Source organism: Manacus candei, unplaced genomic scaffold (assembly GCF_025592945.1).
Source record: "Manacus candei isolate 608988 ecotype Guabito, Panama unplaced genomic scaffold, ASM2559294v1 h1tg000014l, whole genome shotgun sequence".
Classification (NCBI taxonomy): domain Eukaryota; kingdom Metazoa; phylum Chordata; class Aves; order Passeriformes; family Pipridae; genus Manacus; species Manacus candei.
This window is the reverse complement of record NW_026138062.1, coordinates 64,884,206-64,904,696: the sequence shown is the minus strand read 5'-3', so window position 1 is coordinate 64,904,696 and position 20,491 is coordinate 64,884,206. Positions and strand designations below refer to the sequence as shown.

At 39.2% G+C, this 20,491-nt stretch overlaps 1 protein-coding gene across 1 annotated transcript in view; it reads right to left on the bottom strand.

The window, feature by feature from the left end:
* Positions 1-1,237: 1,237 nt before the first annotated feature.
* The window catches only part of TMPRSS7 (transmembrane serine protease 7), a 29,926-nt gene continuing 10,672 nt past the window's right edge, over positions 1,238-20,491 (bottom strand). The window contains exons 7-18 of the mRNA XM_051780033.1: positions 19,676-19,904; positions 18,227-18,357; positions 16,895-17,007; positions 15,185-15,291; positions 10,987-11,123; positions 10,036-10,143; positions 9,286-9,396; positions 8,040-8,156; positions 5,908-6,085; positions 5,465-5,733; positions 3,550-3,686; positions 1,238-1,476 (exon numbers count right to left, since the gene is read on the bottom strand). Of these exons, the coding sequence (XP_051635993.1) occupies positions 1,306-1,476; positions 3,550-3,686; positions 5,465-5,733; positions 5,908-6,085; positions 8,040-8,156; positions 9,286-9,396; positions 10,036-10,143; positions 10,987-11,123; positions 15,185-15,291; positions 16,895-17,007; positions 18,227-18,357; positions 19,676-19,904 (1,808 nt within the window). The 3' untranslated portion in view covers positions 1,238-1,305. The remainder of the gene's footprint in view (positions 1,477-3,549; positions 3,687-5,464; positions 5,734-5,907; positions 6,086-8,039; positions 8,157-9,285; positions 9,397-10,035; positions 10,144-10,986; positions 11,124-15,184; positions 15,292-16,894; positions 17,008-18,226; positions 18,358-19,675; positions 19,905-20,491) is intronic.

Sequence of the window (20,491 nt, the reverse complement as noted above, 5' to 3'; positions counted from 1 at the left end):
AAGAATAACTGTAACTGCAAAGTAATTCATGTTCACATTTCCTGTTTGAAAGAAAAACTAGTTTTAAGTCAGCAAATCAACAAGTTGACATATTCTGCATGTAAAATAAGAAAATCAAGGATGTGAGAGGGATAATAACATGTTTTATACATGTTGAGAGAGACAGCACAAAGAACAAAACCTTGAAAATTAAACAGGTCCAAGAAACCTGAGCCTCACAAAAAGAACCCAAAACAAACAAACCCCACCCTCTGAAAAAAACACAAAGGGAAGAAACAAACCCCAACACAGATCACGAAGACTGCAAAAGGGATTAACTGGAAGGCAATCCTCAGAGCTCAGAAATTCAAACTACAGCTGCAGACAGATGGCTTTGTTCAAGTCCTTTTTTTTTTTCTAACAGCCTGTCTGCTACACACACAACCTGCTGATTGTCCCTCCCTTTACGGAAAAGAAAAAAACACAGAAAAAGCCGAGAAGAAACAAACCACTTTTGCATAAAAATTGTATCAGGACCTTTCAGAAACATCAGCTTTACTTGGCAAGGACAAGATCATTGCAATAACTTACATCATTATATTTACTCACCTTCTTAAGATTGCCTGAAGCTAAAGAATTCAAATTCTTAGGTGGATGAACTTGAATATGAAGAAATGAAGGCAGGAAATTAAAGAGTTAGTAGCTCCAAATCATGCAGTTAATTAAATGAAGGCTGGAGGAGGAATAAGCATGGAGCAAATCACTACTCAACTCAAAATTCCTGATCTTAAAAAATTAGGGCCCTACAGATTTGAAAGGATTGAGTTCACCTTCTGCAACCTCTATTCTTCCTTGTTGCCTGTCAGCTGTTCTTGGTGGAGGAGACAGGGAAAGTAGTATTTGCAAGAGTGCAAATAGTTGATTGCTGCTCCACAGTTACTTCTGTATTGGCCTTACACATCTCAGAAGAAAGGAGTGACTAAGCCTTAAGCTCTCTCTTTATGTGATCAATTGTATCTTCAGCTTCCTGACAGCGGATTGCACCTGCACTTAGGTGGTACCTGGAAAATGAATGTAAAGTGCCAGAAGTTTATTATTGCACCTCCTCCTGTGTCTCCAGACATCTGCATAAAACAACCACCACAAGGAACAGCCTCTTCCTTATTCATGAAGGTTTGAAAAAAAGGTTAATTATTACTTCCATATGTGAATTCCAGAATCAGCAAGAGACCCACAAAGAAATTCCACCACTGAACAGTTTTTCCAAATATGATTTTTAATTGAGATATCCAGGACATGTTTTATTCCACAAAAACAGTTTTCACATTACAAGACTGAAGGCACATATTTGTGAATCCATGGTGCAAAATTTGACACTCTTGTGTAGACACCTGGGAAATTTGGTCTTCCACATCCATAACCCCAGCTCACTATGCCAGTCAAAAACCATTTTCCATCTCCATTGCTTTGACACGACAATGGTCCGCCGGAATCACCCTAAAAATAACAGATTGAGTTGTATGTGTTTACAATGAAATATAAAAACTAGGGAAAAATCCACAGCAGATGTTTTGCCTGAGCAATTCCAACAGTGATTATAGTTTCACATTCACATAGTTCAAACCATCGATACTTTGTTATTTGTAAGCAGATGGATTGCACAGTTGTACCAAAGTTTGCTCCTTCACAAGAAAGAAGGCTAACTCTCCCTCTCTAAAGACACTAAAGATATTACTTTTCATGGACTAGATTTGAAATTCAAATTTTTTTCCTAGCTTCAAACTCAGAGCTAGACCCCAAACCTGCTCCTTGCTATGTATGTAAATTCATAGATTACACACAAACAACTCAAAAAAATAGTAAGCTTTTTAAAAAAAATATAAATTATATAACTTCTCTCAAATTAAAGGTAAATGGAAACAGATTGAATCCCTCAATTGTTTTGTGTTTGTTGTTTTTTTTAGTTTAAAGAAGGAAAAAGAGCCTAAGTGTTGTCCTCTAGTAGATACAAGTCAACAAACAACTAACAAGTTTAGGTGTATGTAATGTCTTTGCAATTAGATCAGTTAAAGTGAAGCCTGTAACAGACTTCAAGGTTTTATACACTATGTCATAATGCCATAATACAGGACAAAGTAACTAGGACTCTTCTTTTATAGGATGTTCTTGTACAAATACATTGGCAGAGCTTCAGGTAAAAAAAAAAATGTGCCACCATTTGGGGAAAATTGCTTGGACCAAGCTTATACTTTCCTGTAAGAATCTGCTGTACACACAATATCTCTGAAAAAGACACCAAGTAGCAAGTTAAACCTTACCAAAACACTGAATGCAAGAAACAATTTCCAAAAGCAAAAAGTGAGTTGGTAAAATTCAGTGTTTTGCAAGAGAAGTGCCTTCCTTCTAGTCATACGTTTTGACAGAGCTAGAAAACTATTTTGTTTTAACATTATAGCATGTTAGGAAGGCAGGTTGGAAGGGACCTCTTCCTAGGTGCCAAGGTGGCACCTCTGCTCAAAGAAGGATTAACTTGAATTAAACTTTTTCCTTCCTTGACAATTAAGATTTTACATTTACTGAGGTCAAATTTTCTTTTTTTTTTCTTTAATTCCTAGGACAAAAGAGAAGTGGAACACCAGCATTTTTCACACATTTTGATCAGCTCTAACTGCCAGACACAGCCACAAATCCTTTGGCCTTACAAAAACACAGCCAGAAGACCTGTAAATTATGCTTTTGCCTGGCTATATTTTGAGTGGCCTTACAAAGTAGCTGCAGAAACAAATCCTCCAGTTAGTGAAAACTTAATATCAATGGTCTCGCTAACCTCTAAAAAGCAGTTGGTGCATTACACTCCCTCAAAACCCTCAGACATTCCTTGCCTGAGACCCATTGTAGTCTCTCTGACTTACACATAGATCACTGAAAGCTAGAACATTCCAGATCTCCATCATTAAAAAATGGTTTTATTATTATTTTAGCAGAAATTTAACTACTATTTTAGTAGTAGGTTTATATAAGTTCAATATAACATCTGTAATATGAAATATTATATAAATACATGTTGTATGTATACACACACAGACACACGCAGAGTTTTACTGCTATTCTCTAGAAGTAAATTCAGAACCTCACATTTATTATCTTTCAGCTTTTCTAGATCAGAAATAATTTACATTTGGAAAATTTATGCCCAATTATCATTGTCTCATTATACACTCCAAGTTGGAAGGGAGGGATCCTGAAAAGAGACAACCTAGTTTATCATTTTTTCTTCAACTGAGAGCTTCTTATGCCAAAAATTGCCTGATTTCAAGTTGTTATTGGGTCTTGCAAATTGATTGGCTTTTGGCCTGCAACTGAAACTTAGTGATGCTATTTGTGCACATAAAGCAGCAGAACTCTGAAAGCACCCAGAGGAGAGACTTGCTGACAGACAATTCTTATATTGCTCTTTTTCAGAACTGAAACATACTGACCACAAAGTGGTCTGCCACTCAATTCTTACACCTCATCATGAAACAATGAAAGACAAGATATGCTCTATGCAAAGTGTGCTGAGATACATACTTTACACCCATCTCTTTTCCCAGACAATAGCCCAGCACAAAACATCCTAGCTGTGATAATCCCATATGTGGAATGACATAATGTCTGGTCAATAATTTCTACCTCCGCTTTCTGAAGAACTGCTGAACCTTCATCATCTGGAAAACAAATTCGAAGAAGGGTGATTCAACAGAGCTTTGCATTTTACTCATCTATTGAAATAGAAAACAAATCTTCAGAAAATATCCATGGATACTTTAGATCACTGAGTTTATTTCAGATTCCAAACAACTGCAATAGAGCACAATGCTTCTTCTAATAGGCAATTGTATAATATGGTTTCAGTCCTTTAGACACACCAAATACAATGGCATAATCACTAGGGTTGGCCAAAAAGTTTTTTCTTTGCTTTTTGCAAAAATGCCTCAAGACTTCCTTATTTGTTCTCTTCTTATTTTTAAAAGGAAATAGGATTTTACAAAGGTATTTTGATCATAACATGACAGATTTGCAGTTAGGGCAGTATACCTGAAGGAGCCAAATCCAAGATTAAGATTATGAGTCAGAGTTTCAGAATGCAAGTTTTGGCAGCATTAAGAACTTGGACATTTCTCAAAATTCAGTTCTCTCTGTCTGAAAGATTTGGTAAAACACCTCTTTGCTGTAAGATACATACTTTCAGAAAAACAGAATTAAATCTAATTGTCCCCTCCTTCTAATGCAAAAGGTCCAATCTCATCACCAGCTGATCCTCTCAAAATCTGGGTAGAGCCAAAGAAACCTCCCCTATATATTCAATTATGAAAGTGTTGGTTTACATAACAAAGCTCTGTTTCAGGATTTGATAAAGCTAGTACAATGTATACTTTAACATTACTTAAAAGATTGATTTGGTACTTGTATAGTGTAGAATGATGAAGAGAATAGAGGAAAATTGGGGGAAGAAACCACTGGTTTTTTTTGAGGCATTGCATTTAAAGTAACCAGCTTTTACACTGCACATATGACTAACCAGCAGCCCAAAGAGAGAAACCACACCATGCATCCTATCTCAGTCAGGTGGTTGCTCTTGGTTTTCAACCATATATTTGCTCACAGCTATTTATAGAGAGGCTGGATGTAAGTTAGCATGTGGGAATCCTGGCTGTGAGCAGCAAGTCCCAACACTGGAGGTTAATTACCTGCTGCTGCCACCTTTCACCTTGCACTGTCTGGGCCAGCACAGTGGCAGCAGCCCCGAGAGGGCAGGTGAGGCTGGCCCTGGGTAGGTGCAGACAAACCACCTGGCCCATGTCCCTGCAGTGCCACGAGTTATGCCAAGGGAAGTCATCACACCCACACTGGAAGGGCTTTAGGAAGGTGGCCATGGGAGGGGTGGAAGGTACCACTATTCCCACAAGGGAAGAGGCAGGTCAGGACAAGCTGCTGGGAAGGCCAGCCCTACCCCTGCCACGGAGCAGTCCACGATTACAGTGTGGCTGTTCTGTCAAGCTACACTCCAAGGATGGAGCTGGCACCTCACAGCCAGGGTCAGCACCACAGGGCTGCTCAGCCTGCAGAGGCTGGAGGTGAGAGAAGGAAGACAGCAATTTCATCTCCGTGCAACAAGCAGCACAGGCTCCAAGGGTAACAAAGGCAAAAAACAACACCACATTATTTCAGATTAAGTGTAGCTCCTTGCAAGTCTTAGCTAACAACATGACCCAGAAGGCTTTCAGATCCATAGGACCAGTAGCCAATTTTCCTGAACACAGGGAGGTACATGCACAAGGCACCTACTTGCATAGGACAGAAAATTCAAAACACTATTATTTTCTGCACACCTCAGCAACACACAAAAGCTGGTGTCCTGCACACCCACAGGCACATACCAGCTGTGAAGGCTGCTGTTTACCTGGGGGAAAAAAATTAGCTCAACTGAAGGGATAAAACTCACCTGTTTCCTGCTTTTGGCCCCAGCCTGTTATCCAGCACTTGTCACCACTGCGGACTTTATGGGAAAAGGGAGGCACACAGATTGGCTGGATGACATGGCTCATTGTGTCCGGCCACGGCTTGCTCAGCTGCAGCAGCGCAATGTCGTAGTCGTAGTTCCTGCTGTTGTAGTATTCATGGACTATGATCCGTCTCACGGCAGATACAAACTTTGCACGGCCTTGCATTTGCATCCCCATGTGGGCTCGCCATGCTCTGGGGTCAGCCAGCCTGCTTGGGAGTGTAGAGTGAAGGCATTTCTTAAAAAGTACCCCAAAACACCTGCAGACAGCAGGGCAGGCGAAAGGTGAGGGCAGCACCTCCATGCAATTCAAACTCTGGGATCTAAAGGCATTTGTGGATGCTGGTCGTGTTTGGGACAGAGTCAGAGGGAAGATTGCTTACTTGCTCCCTTGAAAGCAGTGAGCTGCAGACACGAGCCATTCTTTTGAAATCACTGATGCTCCACAGTAAGCAGCTCCCACAAAATGAAGGCTGACCTGCCAGGGCCATTCACCTTCCTTGGTGTTTGAGCCACCTACAATCCTAGAGATGAGATTGCTGATCTTGCTACTGCCACAACCTGCAAGGGATATTTCAGGTTATAAACCCCATCCCTAGTGCTTTTTCTTTAGTGAGAGGGCTTCCCACACAGGGCATGAAAGAATCTTGAACTTTGAAATGTTTGGAATCTATTTCCTTGCCCTGTAATCTATTTGGCTACTCTATTACTGAAACAAGGGGTGACTCCAAGTCAAAAAAGGCACCGCTCTAGAAAAATTCCTTTTCTAGCTCTGGCACAGGAATTGACCTCTGAATGTTTCTTATGTCAGCAACGTCAGAGGATCCATTGATTTAATAAGCATCCCAATAAATATATAAAAACAGACAGTACCTTATCTCTTTTTGATACTGTCAGCCCTGACCTGAAAGGACACCATCAGTAAGGAAGTTCAGAGTCATCAGAACACTTATTTCTTGCCAAAACAGTGGGAGTGATACAAGAAAAATGTATGTGGAGATTAGACATTTGTTACTTCAGAAATAAGGTGGTCCAATCATTAATTTGTACGGAAATAACTGACAGCCTGTCAGTGCTGTCTATTAGTAACAGGTGAAGAAGTCACATCTCAGCACAAAAAGCTGTACTCTAATTTGAAAAGCAAGGAAGAAAGACCCTTCTGTAGGGCCTTGTGTCCATCCCTAGTGCCTGCACATAAAGCTTCTGCTCAAGAGTTTTAGTCCCACACAGAGGTGTTCATCTTTCTGAACAGTTTCCTGCACCCAGACAAAAAGTCAAATGCAGCATTAATGTTTCCAGACAAAAGTAGTCATATGGCTAGTCTTTTAAGATATCCTACTCTATCCAAGGCGGGTGCTGGCAGATTTGAAATACAGGTAACATACCAGAAGCAGCTGAGGGCCAGGCAAAATCATAAAATCATAGAATGGTTTGGGTTGGAACAGACCTGGAAGATCATCTAGTTTCAATCCCTCTGTCATGTTCAGGGACATCTTCCACTAGACCAGGTTGCTCAGGGCCCCATCCAACCTGGTCTTGAACACTTCCAGGAATGGGGCAACCTCTTCTCCAGGTAACCTGTTCCAGTGCCTCAGGACCCTCACAGTGAAGAATTTTTTCCTTATACCTAACCTAAATCTATAATTTGTCAGTATAAAGCCATTCCCTCTTGTGCTGTCACTACACACCCTTATAAAGTTCCTCTCCAGTTCTCTTGTAGGCCCCCTTCAGGTACTGGAAGGTGCTAAAAGGTCTCCCCAAAGCCCTCTCTTCTCCTTGCTGAAAACCCCCAGCTCTCAGCCTGTCTTCATGTGAGAGGTGGCTCCAGCCTTTAGATCATCTTTGTGGACCTCCTTTGGACTTGTTTCAACAGGTCTATGTTATATACCTCAAATACCTGAAAGCATTCAGTTTAAGCAACTAATCCTAATCCCACTTTTATTGCTACTGCAGTAACAATAATCTGTTCACTTTAGAGCAAAGCAAACTGAAGAGGTTGTACAGAGGTTACTTTAGGAAGATTTGAGACTAGAACATACCTTGATACTATGAAATACTGGGGTTTTCACCATCAGGAGGAGTGAGAGAAAGTGAAAAATTTGTGGGTTTTATCTCGTTGCAGCTGTATCATCCTTAAGTCCAAATACAGTCTGACTTCAACAGAAGTACCTGACATCACTGCAGGTAGCAAAAATGCTGCCTCACCAGCTAGCCAAGTTCACTCTGCAATCAACCTTGCTTCCCCAATCCTTAACACAGCTACAATAAGCAGTACAGCTGTCTAAGACTCCCCATGTCTTAGACTGTAAACTCACCCTCTCACAAGAACTTAGGAAATTCTGCAAGCAGACCTGCAGTGAACTGATAGCTGATCATTACCCCACTACCATAGAGAGAATGCAATAAAAACTCAGTACCTGCAGCATGAGTTGTACCCACTCCAAAACAGGAATAAAGGGCTTTATTGTACAAAAAGTTCAAAGTTCAAAAAGATGAATGTTTGAGAGGAACTTACTGCAGCTGTTCTCATCGCTTCCATCAACACAGTCCACAGTCCCATCACATTTTGCATATTGTTTCCTAATGCAAATATTATTCCTGCACTTAAATGTGTGGTTTGTGCAAGGAATACCTGAAATAGTTGTGGAGAAAAAAAAAAAAAAAAGAATACTGTTGGCTCAGCTTAACATGTGAAGAAATGTGTGCACAGATAAAAGATTCATACATGTATTAATTGATAGGAGGGAACAGAGCAAAAAAAAGCACTTTGAATGGGATGGCTTAAGTCAACCTCTACTTAGAATAAACTTTTCAAGTAGAACTGCAACAATATCAAGGTATACATCAATTTGGACAAGTTTGAACTAAGGTTTTGTCCCATCCTTTCCCATAGCACTAATGAACATGGATACAGTAGCAAAAATTTAGATGTACAGTGTGAGGTTAGAAAGAGAAAACATCCAGGGTTCTGGAAAGAAGCTCTCCTTTATATTTCAGTATTAAATGTGAAATGAAAGATTGTAGTGAAAGCAGTATTATTAACTGCATTCAGTAAAACTGCAGACCCCAGCCTTTGCATTTTCCTATTTCCCTGTGGCTTGCAATAAAGGAGGCCACTCAAACCCAATCTATTTTTCTTGTCAATACACAGAAGTATCATGTAACCATTTACACAGACTGTCTAGTCAGACAGGTCAAAACCTTGCCTTCAAAAAGGTCAATTGCAGCACTTACCAATTGTGCTCCCTTTCATGTCATGGTGTTAATTTATTCTAAAAAGTCCAAGAAAGGTCTGATTCAAGACTTTCATGGGCCTACTGCTAAATTTATAGCTTCCATAGAATTTTAAACATATTAACCTTAGAACCCTGAAAACTGCTCCAGAGAAGCTATCATTTTTATAGTTATTTTACAGATGGTAAAACAGATCCAGGAAATAAATTGAACAGCTTATGCTTTAAAGAGATAAAAGCAGGGATTCAAGCTTCAAATTCCTAGATCCCCATCTTGCACCCAAAGTACTTAATTCTTTTGCCAGTATTTTACTGAAACAGGTGTTCGTGAGCTCATTAAAAAAAATAAATAGTTTAAAATCAATGAGGACTTGTTTCTAAGCATTTTAGAAAATTAAACAGAATTATATAGCCTGAGTGAAATTTGATAGTGCCTCTCAACTCTTTGAATGTAGCATCCAGAATTCAAGTCAGGGGGAGATAGATAATACAAGAGAGAAAATAAAATATTTAAGAGAGCAGCCTTACTGTGGGTGCAGTTCTGCTCATCTTTTCCATTCTCACAATCACTTACTCCATTGCAGGCAACCAAATTATCCTGTATTGCGAAGCTGGAGTTACAGTTCCATTCAGGGACAACTTTAAAAACATAAGTCAAATCAGGTATAGAAGCATGCTTGTCAATGCTGACACTACTCTTCTGACTATGTCTGAGTACCACTTCATACCTTCACTGCATGGTACAAGGATGGGGGTCAGTGCCACATTATGTGTGTGGGAAATAAAGGGCGGGAAATAAAGGGCGGGAGTTGAGTGACTTCCCCAGTTCACACATTACCCCGGGCAGAGTTGGACAAGTTCTAACCCGCTTTCATCATGGACATTTAGTATCACTTTCATATACTCTATTCACCTCCATTTGTCACTTCTCCCACAAAAATAACTCATCTCAAAATGGAACAGAACTTAACTAATAATTGCCAGCATTTATGACATGAAGAAAAACTAAAATATAGTCTATTACAGCTGGTTTTACACATCCAAATTTCTTCCTTGTGCTCTCCAGTGCCATATTTCTTCATTCTTGGTTTTGTCTCTTGCCAATTAACTGTTACTTAAGCACTGGAGACTGACTTATAGCCTGTACCTGGACATACAAAGGAAGCTGAAAACATCTTTATTTTTTTCCCCTAAAAAATTTCACCCTGTTTCAGCTGCCTTCTAAGACAAGATAATTCATTCATTTCCAGTCAAGGTCTCTAATAAGTGAATACAAACCACAAAAGAGTTCATCGCTTTCATCAAAGCAGTTGTTTATGCCATCACAGCGCTGTAGCTGCTGGATGCACAAGCCAGTAGAACACTTGAAATATCCCGGTGGACATGCTGCAGGTTAAAAAAAGAAAAAACAACTTCAAAATTTTCTTTTCCCAAATATTGCCAGCTCATTTCATTTTACGGTCATTAAGCTATTTCAAGGAATGACAAAGTTGATCTAAATCTAATAGAACTGTATACATTGCCAGCACTTAAACTGAATTCAAATGTTGAAAACTGGGATTTGAAGAAGAGGAAAAAACATCCTTAAAGTTCCAATTCAGCTGTTCCTGGAATAGGTATCACAGGCTCACTAGGGCTGGACCAAATCAGCCAGTGTTTTATGACACAACGTGAGACTGCTTAGAATGCCATCTTCTTCTAAAGGACAGTCTTGCTTCCAATAACCAAAATTTGCAGCACTTCACAACTTTGATAAGTAACCTGCATGGTGCTGAGGTATGAACTACATCAATGCTTCCTTTTAAAATAAAAAAGAAATAAGCAGTTGATTATTTGGTACTCTCTCTTCATTACCTGGAAGCCTTTGTAGTAAGAGAAACATCACAAAAAAAATGTTGGGGATGAAAACAAAGAGGACCAGCAGACTTCAATTGACCGCACCATGGTCATAGCCACACAGGAAACTTTGAGGACTGTGCAGAAGAGAGCAGACTGTACATGCAGGAAACCAGAGCATGCTGCACATGCCCACAAACCTTAGATGCACAGCCTTGATGAGCTAGAAAAGGCTCTTTGTTTGCTAGTCATCTGATGTAGTAAGATCAGAAAGGAAAATGAACTAAAACCCAACAGGTAAGTTCCTTAATTAAGTCCTAGTGGACCCCAAGGAAATGATGCTTCATGGGTCTGAAATGCAAAGCGGGGTTGAAAAGATAAAATCCATCTTACGCTGGCTGATGTTGTAGCTGCCATACTCCACCAGAAGTGGTTTCTCAGAGACCTTCGAACTGCACTGAAGCTCGACATGGACAGCAGAACTTGTAATGTGGAAGACTGTTTGGTGATCAACATAGTAACCGCAGTACCTAAAAATGTTCAGCGGAGTTCTAAGCAGCCTTCACATGAAAATTGCCTTACATGCAATTTAAATGTCAACAACACTGAAATTCAGCAATACAGTCAGCTGCCATTCATTAATTAAGAACCAAAACCTGAAGCAGTACACAAATTCCCCAAAATGCTGGTCATAATCCTTTGTGACCACATGCATGCAAGCACAAAGTTTTGCCAAAAAGTCTAGAAGAACAGAGATGTAACAAACATGGGTACTTTTGTCACCATTTCTTATATCTGTTTTCAAAGGATTTTGATTTTTTAAGAAGACTCAAGTAAGTTTGGTGTGAGGGTAAATGTCAGTGCAGTGGGACAGCAAATTTAGCTTCTCTGATTTTGAGGATTGCTCCTAAAGAATAGCACAGAAAGAGATTGGCATAAAATTGGTCCAACTTCATTTAAGGCAGAGGAGAATAGATTTACAGAAACTGAAAATATTCTTAAGTAGTCACCCAGCTTTCCTCCACTATAAACATTCTGGAAATTTACCTTTGAATGTCATGCCTTCAAATAACTAGTCTCAAAAATAATCTACTTAAAGCTGTCATTTTGGCAAAGAGGTTCCTTGGACTTCAGCCTAGGCACCACCTGGTTGAGAGAAACCTAAATGTTCCCTGATATCAGTAAACATTTAATTCATCCACTGCTAATGAATTCTAATATCCCTTCCCATCAAAGATGTTGCAACTAGCATTTAGATGCAGCTCTGGATGGGGGGGATACAAAAAAACCCCAAAACAAACAAACAAAAAACCCCACAAAACCCCCAACAAAAAAACCCCAAGCAAACAAAATCACAAAAAAACAAAACCCCAAAATGAAAACAGGTTTTGTTTGTTTGTTTAACAAGGAAAAGTTTGCTGGATTGTTATTTAAAAATTGGAGACAGTTTTAAACCAGTGAACATTGACAGTACAGGTTGTTTAGAAGCAGAAATAAGAACCCTCTCCTCTATTCAACAAACTGCCTCAAAAATACAGCACTTATGAGAAGAACATCTTTCAGATTCCTGCCAAAAAAAAAAGTACTTATGAGTCTAAACAGATTTCAGAGCAGAAGCAGCAGTATTGATTTTTAGCACACTTGGCACACACGCTCGCTCGACAGCACTGCAAGGACACACACTGCTGCTAGAATAAACACGAAGAACATGAAAATGGATTGTTGTATTGTTAAATGGACTAGTGGACTATTAATCAGAGGTGAATATTTCCCTCATCTATTTTGGCCACATCAGGCATTGCACCAGGACTACTCTTCATGTCAACGAATGCAGACAAATTGGTCAGTGATTTCCATGTGGACGGGTGTTGCCTACATGTCCTGTGCATCCCAGTGAGGTGGGATTTCAAAAATGAAACATCCTGTTAACAGATGTAGGAGATTCTGTTCCAGCAGTGCAAAAAAATAAAGGAAGAAAATAATTTAAAAAGTAGACTCCTCCTAGACATCCTGAATGCAGATGCAAAAAAACCCAGTTATTTTTACAGTTTTCTACTATAGAAAAATTAATTGTAAAAAAATCCAAAAAACAAAAAACAACAAACAAACAAAACCCAAACAACAAAAAAACCAAGCCACCAAACAAACAAGCAAACAGAAGAGGCAAAACCAAGCCAAAAAAACCCATAGCCAAAACACCAGATCTAGCAGGGCTATGAGTTGAACACAGAATATTCTGAGTTGGAAAGGACCCACAAATATCACCAGGTCCAACTCTTAAGTGAATGGTCCATAGAGGAATCAAACCCACAACCTTGCTGTTATTAGCACCATGCTCTAACCAACTGGGCTAATCTCAGAGTGCAGACTTCCTACTACAGGAAGTCTAATTCTCACTCATTTTAACGTCCATCACCAATGCTCCCAATCTAAACCAGCTTGTCAAAGTACACAGCAGAATGCCACCTAACCATCTCATTGCTCTCAATTAGCCCACGGACATTTTCTGCATTTCTCCTTCTGTCAGTGACTTTGACACCTTCCCTCCAACAAACCTTAGCTCCATTTTAAAAACAGTTGCAGTCTGCACTGACCACTTGTCAGCCACATAAAACAACCTCATCTCGCCAGAAGCAGAGGACATCTGTGCCCATCTGTGAAAGAGCTGAAAAAGGTACACTGAGGGAACCATCTCCTATACACAGTGAAAAATGCCATATGCTCATGGGATTTGTAAGACAAAGTCACTGATCCTTAGGAGCCTTCTGCTGGAGTTTTACTAACCATATCTCCATGTCCAAGGCAAATGGAGGTTGCAACGCACCATCTGTAACTCTGTGCCGTTGATACTGAGAGAAACTAATGAAGGGGATTCTGTCCCATATGCTGAAGGAGGGAATGGGATACTTTTTTCAGGGGATGAGCAGATACAGGCATCCTGTAGCAGAAACAACGGGATGTCGGAACAACAGTTTTAAGAACAGTAAAGCACTGTCAAACTCTGTGTTCACATAAACCTCTAATGTTTTGCTTACAGAGACTCATTGATATTTCTGCCCCTGAGAATTTTAGCAAAAGCAGTTCATCAGCTTTAACTTCTTTGGATAGGCAGTGGAACATCTCTATGTCCACTGGAAGAAAAATGAGGGAGAACTGTATGGTTGTGTTCAGTGTCTCTGGGTAGATAAAGCTGTCCCTGAAGGTCTGAAGGAACCTTATCTGCAGCATCTTCTCAGTAGCAGTCTTTACTAATATCAGTATCCTGAAGCTTCTTAACCTTTTTTACCTGAGATAACAGCATTCAATAAGCTGCAATTGCAGAGAGCTGAAAGGTGGGGTCCCCCCAGCCCCCATTTCATTAACCATTAAAATGGGGAAAAAAGAAAATAAAATAACACATTTCATGCTGTAAATCATACTATTTTTCCTTGAGAAGTAAACACAGAACAGAAAGTCAGAAGTTCAAAAGCCCTATTTTCAGTGAAAGAGACACTTTCAAAGGAAATCTTGTCTTAGTCTACACATATCATCAGCAACTTAAAACAGAAATCAGGAACATGTGCTCTTGTGCAGTACTTCAAAAGTAGCCACAAGTGCACTTCTAAGTGTTATACTCTGATATTTCGTTCTATAGAAGGTATAATTGGTAGGCTTATTGAAAAACTTCTCTTATAGATAGAGAATCCTTACAATACGAACCCATTATCATTTTCTCATCCAGCTTTTGCCTTTATTTAATATCTCAGCCCTCCCAAATATCCTGAGTCCTTACAATTGCGTCATAAAAAGAACACCAAAAAATCCCACAAGCACATCAAATGTGTTGTGTTTTGACTGGTGTTTTTATGTGCCCATCTAGTCCAGCAACCAATCTCCATCAAGGTACAATTTTAAGAGCTTCAAATTAAAATTTATCTGTCTAATTAGAAGATGGTATCAAAGAGTAGAGAAAGTTTTTCTCCTCTTTGCAATTCTTTCAGTTATAATCAGAGGCCTAATTGACTTTTCTTAGTTTCGGTAATGAGTTCAGAAACTCAGTTTCAAGAATAATCTTACAGAGGTTTCCATTTGAACGAAGTTAAAAAAAATATAAAAAATCCTATGTGCAGTTTCTCTTTCAAGAGCCAGTGACTGGAATGAGGAAGAAGTTACTCTTCTATTCCCAATCATCTCATTGCAACAGCTTTCACCAAGAAGTTAATTAGATTCGCCGTCCTCTTGAGCAATTATAGAATTAAGTTACACTTAAAAGGTCTGTAGCAGACCCAGTTCAATGACCCCAGAAAACCCAGAATTATTTTAGGGTTCACAGGACATCCATCTTCACCCAATTCTTTCAATTTCTCTCTCTCCAGAGAGTACCAAAGGCTCTCGTTTTCAAGTTTCTGGTACTTTTCAATAGAAATATATATAAATAAATATATATATATAAAATAAAGATTCTGTTACATCATCAGCTAAAATGAAAGAATGCTAGGACAAGGCAGTGAGTTATTTCTGTTTTTGTGGAAACCTTCTGAGTGAGCTGCAGTAGTAACGGGAAGGTTTACTTCTGCATGGATTATTAATGTAACAGTATCAAAATACTTACATGTGTTCATTAATTTTCCACCATCCTCGCTCACAGCCTTTAATATTCTTCTCACTTATGGTATAGTTATGAAACTTCAGAGCTATACCAAGGCTCTTCTGTGGAGTCTGTTGTGAACAAGAAGGACAGTGAAAGGAGTCTTTTTCCTTTTGTGGACATAAACCACAAAAGTCTATAAACTTATCTCAGCAATCACAGACCTTGGCAGTGCCACACTCTGGGAGCTCTGAGCCAGCTCAGCAGCCAGCACTTGAGACACATGCCAGCTATTCAGCCTTGAGTAAAAGCAAAGGCTGGCACAGCCCCACCACAGCTGCAGGCTTTCTCTCCCTCTAGCCAATCGCCTTTTCATCTTCAGAAAGCCACTGGCCAAAGAAAGCAGCATTTGTATCAAGACCAAAACACTCAAACACATCCAAGTTTACTTGTGTAGGGACACAGAGACCCACTGGACTTTAAGAGCTAAGATACTGCATGGAATAACTGTGTTGTGTTACCTCTAGCACAATACTGTAGTCTTCTTCTAGTACCTGCTCAGCCAAGCATTCTTTAGTACTTTACAAAACATTTTTAAGCCCAGCAATATCATGAGTGTTCATAATTAGTTAGAAGTTCCTCTATTAAAAGGAACAGGACCTTTTTGCAAGACAAGGCAATGTTCATTTAAAAACAAGGGCTGGTTCAGGGCAAAAATCCAGAAATGAAAATTTTTCTCCTCCTCTCTTGCAGAAAACATAATTTGGCAAAGGAGGGAAGTTTTGTTATTGAATGACTGGAAAATTAAACTGGTTTGAGCAATAACTCTTGCAAGTTGCCCATGTTAAGCGCCTAGAAACCTTTCCCTCAGAAGTCCAAGGTGAACTAAAGACATTACATTTAGCAAAAATCCCCCAAAACCAAAAACCACACCTTATCATTCTAGAAAAGGCTGTAGGTCATGGCTAGCTGGACTTGATTTCTATTGGTGTGCTTCAATGTGGGCAACCACTAGCTTTACAAGTCATGAGTAACATAAGCAGAAAGATGAGTAAATAGTGGACATCATCATATCTATTGCCATATTCCTTAGAGAAGAAAACACTGAAGGGCAAGCCCTAATTTTAGTAGCACTAATACAGAAATATTCATGACAGAGAAGGCATGACAAAACTTTTTTAAACTGATGGAAATTTTCACAATTTGCTTTCAGGAAAGTACCTGAAAAGACACCGAAAAAAGGACACCAAGTTAAAAAAAGTCTGTGGGATTGTGCTGATAGGACAGACTATCCTGAAGACAAATTAAACATATTAGACATATGAGAAGACATCAGAGAAGTGGCAGTAATAACGAGGTTAGAGGAGTTTTTTGTACACAAGTTTCATCCAAATTTCTGAGAGTGGGAAGAGGAGAGTTAAAAACAGTCAAGTCTTATATTTGCTGACGTGAAGTAATTCTGCAGGCTGAACATCAAAACTTATCTCAGTTCTTCACCTTTATAACTAGACAGCTTGGGAACTATGTTCTCTCTCTTAAGAACAAATGCACAGAAAAAGAAAAAAGAAAAAACTGATACAAAACACCTGAGCACAGCCAGCTATTCAGCTATGGTGTTTCTATAAACTGCTACACTTGTAAGGATGTAGTTACTGCCTACTCAATTGATTCTGCTTGACCCCCGTGTGCCCAAAATACACAAAAGTGCCTGAGGGAGAGAGATATTCATGTTACCTGAAAGTTCCATGCACAAAGACATTTTGGAGGATAATAGCTTGGGTAATAGGGACTTGTGATGCTCCCTTCGTAGCCAATTTTCTCTTTTGTCACTATTGCTTTTCCACACCCTAGGAGAAAAAAAAAAAAGGAGGCAAAATTTAAAATTTACTTCCAGTAAAGCTACTCAGTGGGCTAAAGCATCCACATTTATCAGAAGTCTTTCACTGCAAAGCAGAGCAGGTAAGGAGTTACATTTATCTGGGTTCAACTTGTAAAAAGAGACCCTTCCCATTGATGCACACAGAAGACAAGGAATTTAAAGTCCAGGGGTGCTTGCTGGGCTCTGCAAGACCAGGAGAAAATATTGTGAAGTTTTATATTGGTTATTTTGCTGCAAACAAGCATATCAATACGTCCACACTGCAGTAGTACACAAGGATCTTTAGTCTTGAAATGCAGCCAGCGAGAAGAGGAATGGACAATGTACTAAACTAGTCTCCTGAAGTCAAAATTGTCTTTTTTATGGATTTACAGAATTCATTAAAAACAAAGCACATCCAGAGAAACCAACAAAGAAAACCCAGATCTGACTTTAAACAAACAAAACCCAAACAAATGAACAAGGAACCAAACCCACCCAGACCTGAACTTGAAGTTACTCAAGATGGAGATTTTATCACAGGCTTTTATAATGGTGTTTTAATGCTTAATTACTGTCAACATGGAAAGTATGCAGTACCTTTTTGAGCAACTTGAATTTCCTTGCACTGGATTGTATTAGATTTTTCTCCTTGTGCTACTAGGTGATATTCCTTGTACTGTTTGTAATTATGATCTAACCACTTCTTAACGACTAAAGTAATAAAAAGCAAGTGATGGACCTGATGGACAAACTTAACTGACTCCTTTGTGTTCATGAGGAGTCAGGGACCGATAGCAAATGCAGACAAAGCTACCGAAGTTTTATTTTCTGAGAGCAGTTTTTAGCGCTGAACTCCCTCCACCTTTAACGTGATCCCGGAGTCGCAACGCAGGAGAGAAGCCAGTGCTACACCTGAAATAACAGCTCCATCTGCTGGAACACTGCGGTGCTCACCAACTGAATTCAGGTCTGGTTTCAGCCTTTTACTTTCATATTTCACTTCACAGCTAGTCTGCTGAGATTAAATTACTAAAGAGGAAGGGAGATGCTCAATAATGCAGAGGAGACAAAGAAGAGAGACACACATTTATAAAAAACTGGATATAAAATATAGGAGTCATTTATCTGTAGTCGGACACATGACACCCTCATCAGGATCTTAGATAGAAACAATAAACGCATTTCCAAACACAGAACAAACCTACTTTCTTGTGTAATGACCTCAAAATAGCCATGGAATTCCTTATGCTCCTTTACTTGTGCTGCCTTAAACATTACCAGCATGAGATTATTTGTAGACACAAGTGACACCAATGAATCAGCTGGTTCACAAGCTCTGAGGGGGAAGAGAGAACAGCACACACATAAGAAATCAGCTAAAAAGTAAAAAGCCTAACACATTACTCTCATTCTATGCATGAGTTTTCCACTGGTTCAGATCTTACCTACTTGAAAATCTAGTAAAATTCTCCATGCTCTTAAACGCAAAAGTACCTGTTACAAGGCCAGTTAGAAACCCAATATTGGAAATCACTTCTTACCAAAAAAAGAAATTGTAAACATGAAAACTAATATGGAACGGTTTGCTCTAGGAGATAATGACTTTCAGCCTTCACTCCAAGTAAAAATAAATGAAGCCAATACTAAAGAAAGGGTTGAGAAGAGAAAGCTTATTTAATTAGACCAACAGATTTATCCACTTTTTGGGGAGTGGGAAAGACAAGAAAGTTATTCTTCAAGTCAAATTAAAAACTTGAGCCAATCAACTAGTCTCATTAAGAAAGTTACTTTCCACATGCATTACCTAGCAGACATCTTCACTCTTCTACAGATACTAACATGTAAGTGAACGCCATCTGCTGTATCATAGACAAGTCAATTGGTGAGAGAGATTAGTAGAGGGCAGCTCTCAAAGAGGACTGAAAAGCCAATGCTCTGTTTTTGAAGCTTATAAACAGACTGACAGGTCAGAGAAAAGGATTTCAGGGGTGAAAACACTGAGCTCTCCATCTACTTCATGGAAATGCTGTCTTCTCCTTTTGGACTGACAGAGCCCTGTGGAATTAGTTATCAGGAATTTCAAGCAAAAAGTCCCTAAACAAGCATATCGGATCATTAAAAAGACAGAAGGAGAAGAAAAAAGTAGTAGTCCACATCCCTCAACCCATCACAGCTTTAACTCTAAACAAATAAAGCAGATTAAAAAAAGCACTGACTAGTGCCAGTAAGTAAAAAATCATGAGACTGAGTTTTAGAACTTCAGTCTTCGTATGAAGAGCACTAATCTTTATCTAAAAGAAGAGTTTGCTTAAGGGAGGAAATTTTGACATTCACTTTCAGTTAACATCTATTTCCTGATAAGAAACAGAAAATTCCACTCAGTAATGTGTGACTTTCACAATTCTGTAGCTGCACTCTAGTTGAAGAATAAAAAAAAAATTGAAGAATATTTTACCATTTCTTTTATTACTAATGTCATGTTTTCCACTTTTGTAAGAAACTTAAAATTCCCAGGTGTCGTGTGAGTAATACGTGAAGATCAGAATAATTGTAACAAAACAAAAACTACCAAAAATACGAATGACAAGTCTTCAGGGGGAAAAAAAAAGAAAGAAAGGAAAAAAAAAAGTCAATGAATGAAACTTTATACTCACCGGTACAGTATCTTATCTTTGATTGGCATCAGAGAGTCATAAATGGTTAGTGAGTCAGTGATGCAGTTATCTGCTTCAATCTGGAGGGATACTATTGAAAGGCGAATAAGATGGCCCACAGATGCAATAAGCTTAAAATAGCAGATTGTTCCCTCTGAAGCAGCCCGAATATCCAGAGGAAAGTGCTCATGTAGACGATCACCATACAGATCATACATACAGTTTGTTCCTGTGAAAACGTCACATTTTCAACACTGGACACACTCACTCCAAAACACATAAATCCACGTGGCATTAAAAAAAAAAAAAAACAACCAAAAACCTAAAACATATGTTAAACTAAAGCAACATATGAAAGCATATCTAACTCAGAAAACAACGTAATTGCAGAATCATAAGGTGGTTTGTGTTACAAGAGATGATCTAGTTCCTGCCATGGAGAGAGGACACCTTCCACTCAATCAGGTCACTCCAAGCCCCTTCCAACCTGGCCTCGGACACTTCCAGGAATGGGGGAATCTACAGCTTCTCTGGGCAACCTGTGCCAGTGCCTTACCACCCTCACACTAAAGAATTTCTTCTTACCCTAAACCCAGACCTACCCTTTTCCAGCTTAAAGCCATTCCCCCTTGTCCTTGTAAAGAATCTCTCTCTCATTTTCTCTGCCACTCACTGTTTTCACCTTAGTTACACATCTGTGGTCAAGGAAAAGTCTATTCATAAAAGTACAGAACATGGTCAACAGTGTTGTAACTCAGTTCTTGCAGTGGATTTGCACTAAAGCAATGCCATTTTGTACAATTTGCAGCTAACAAA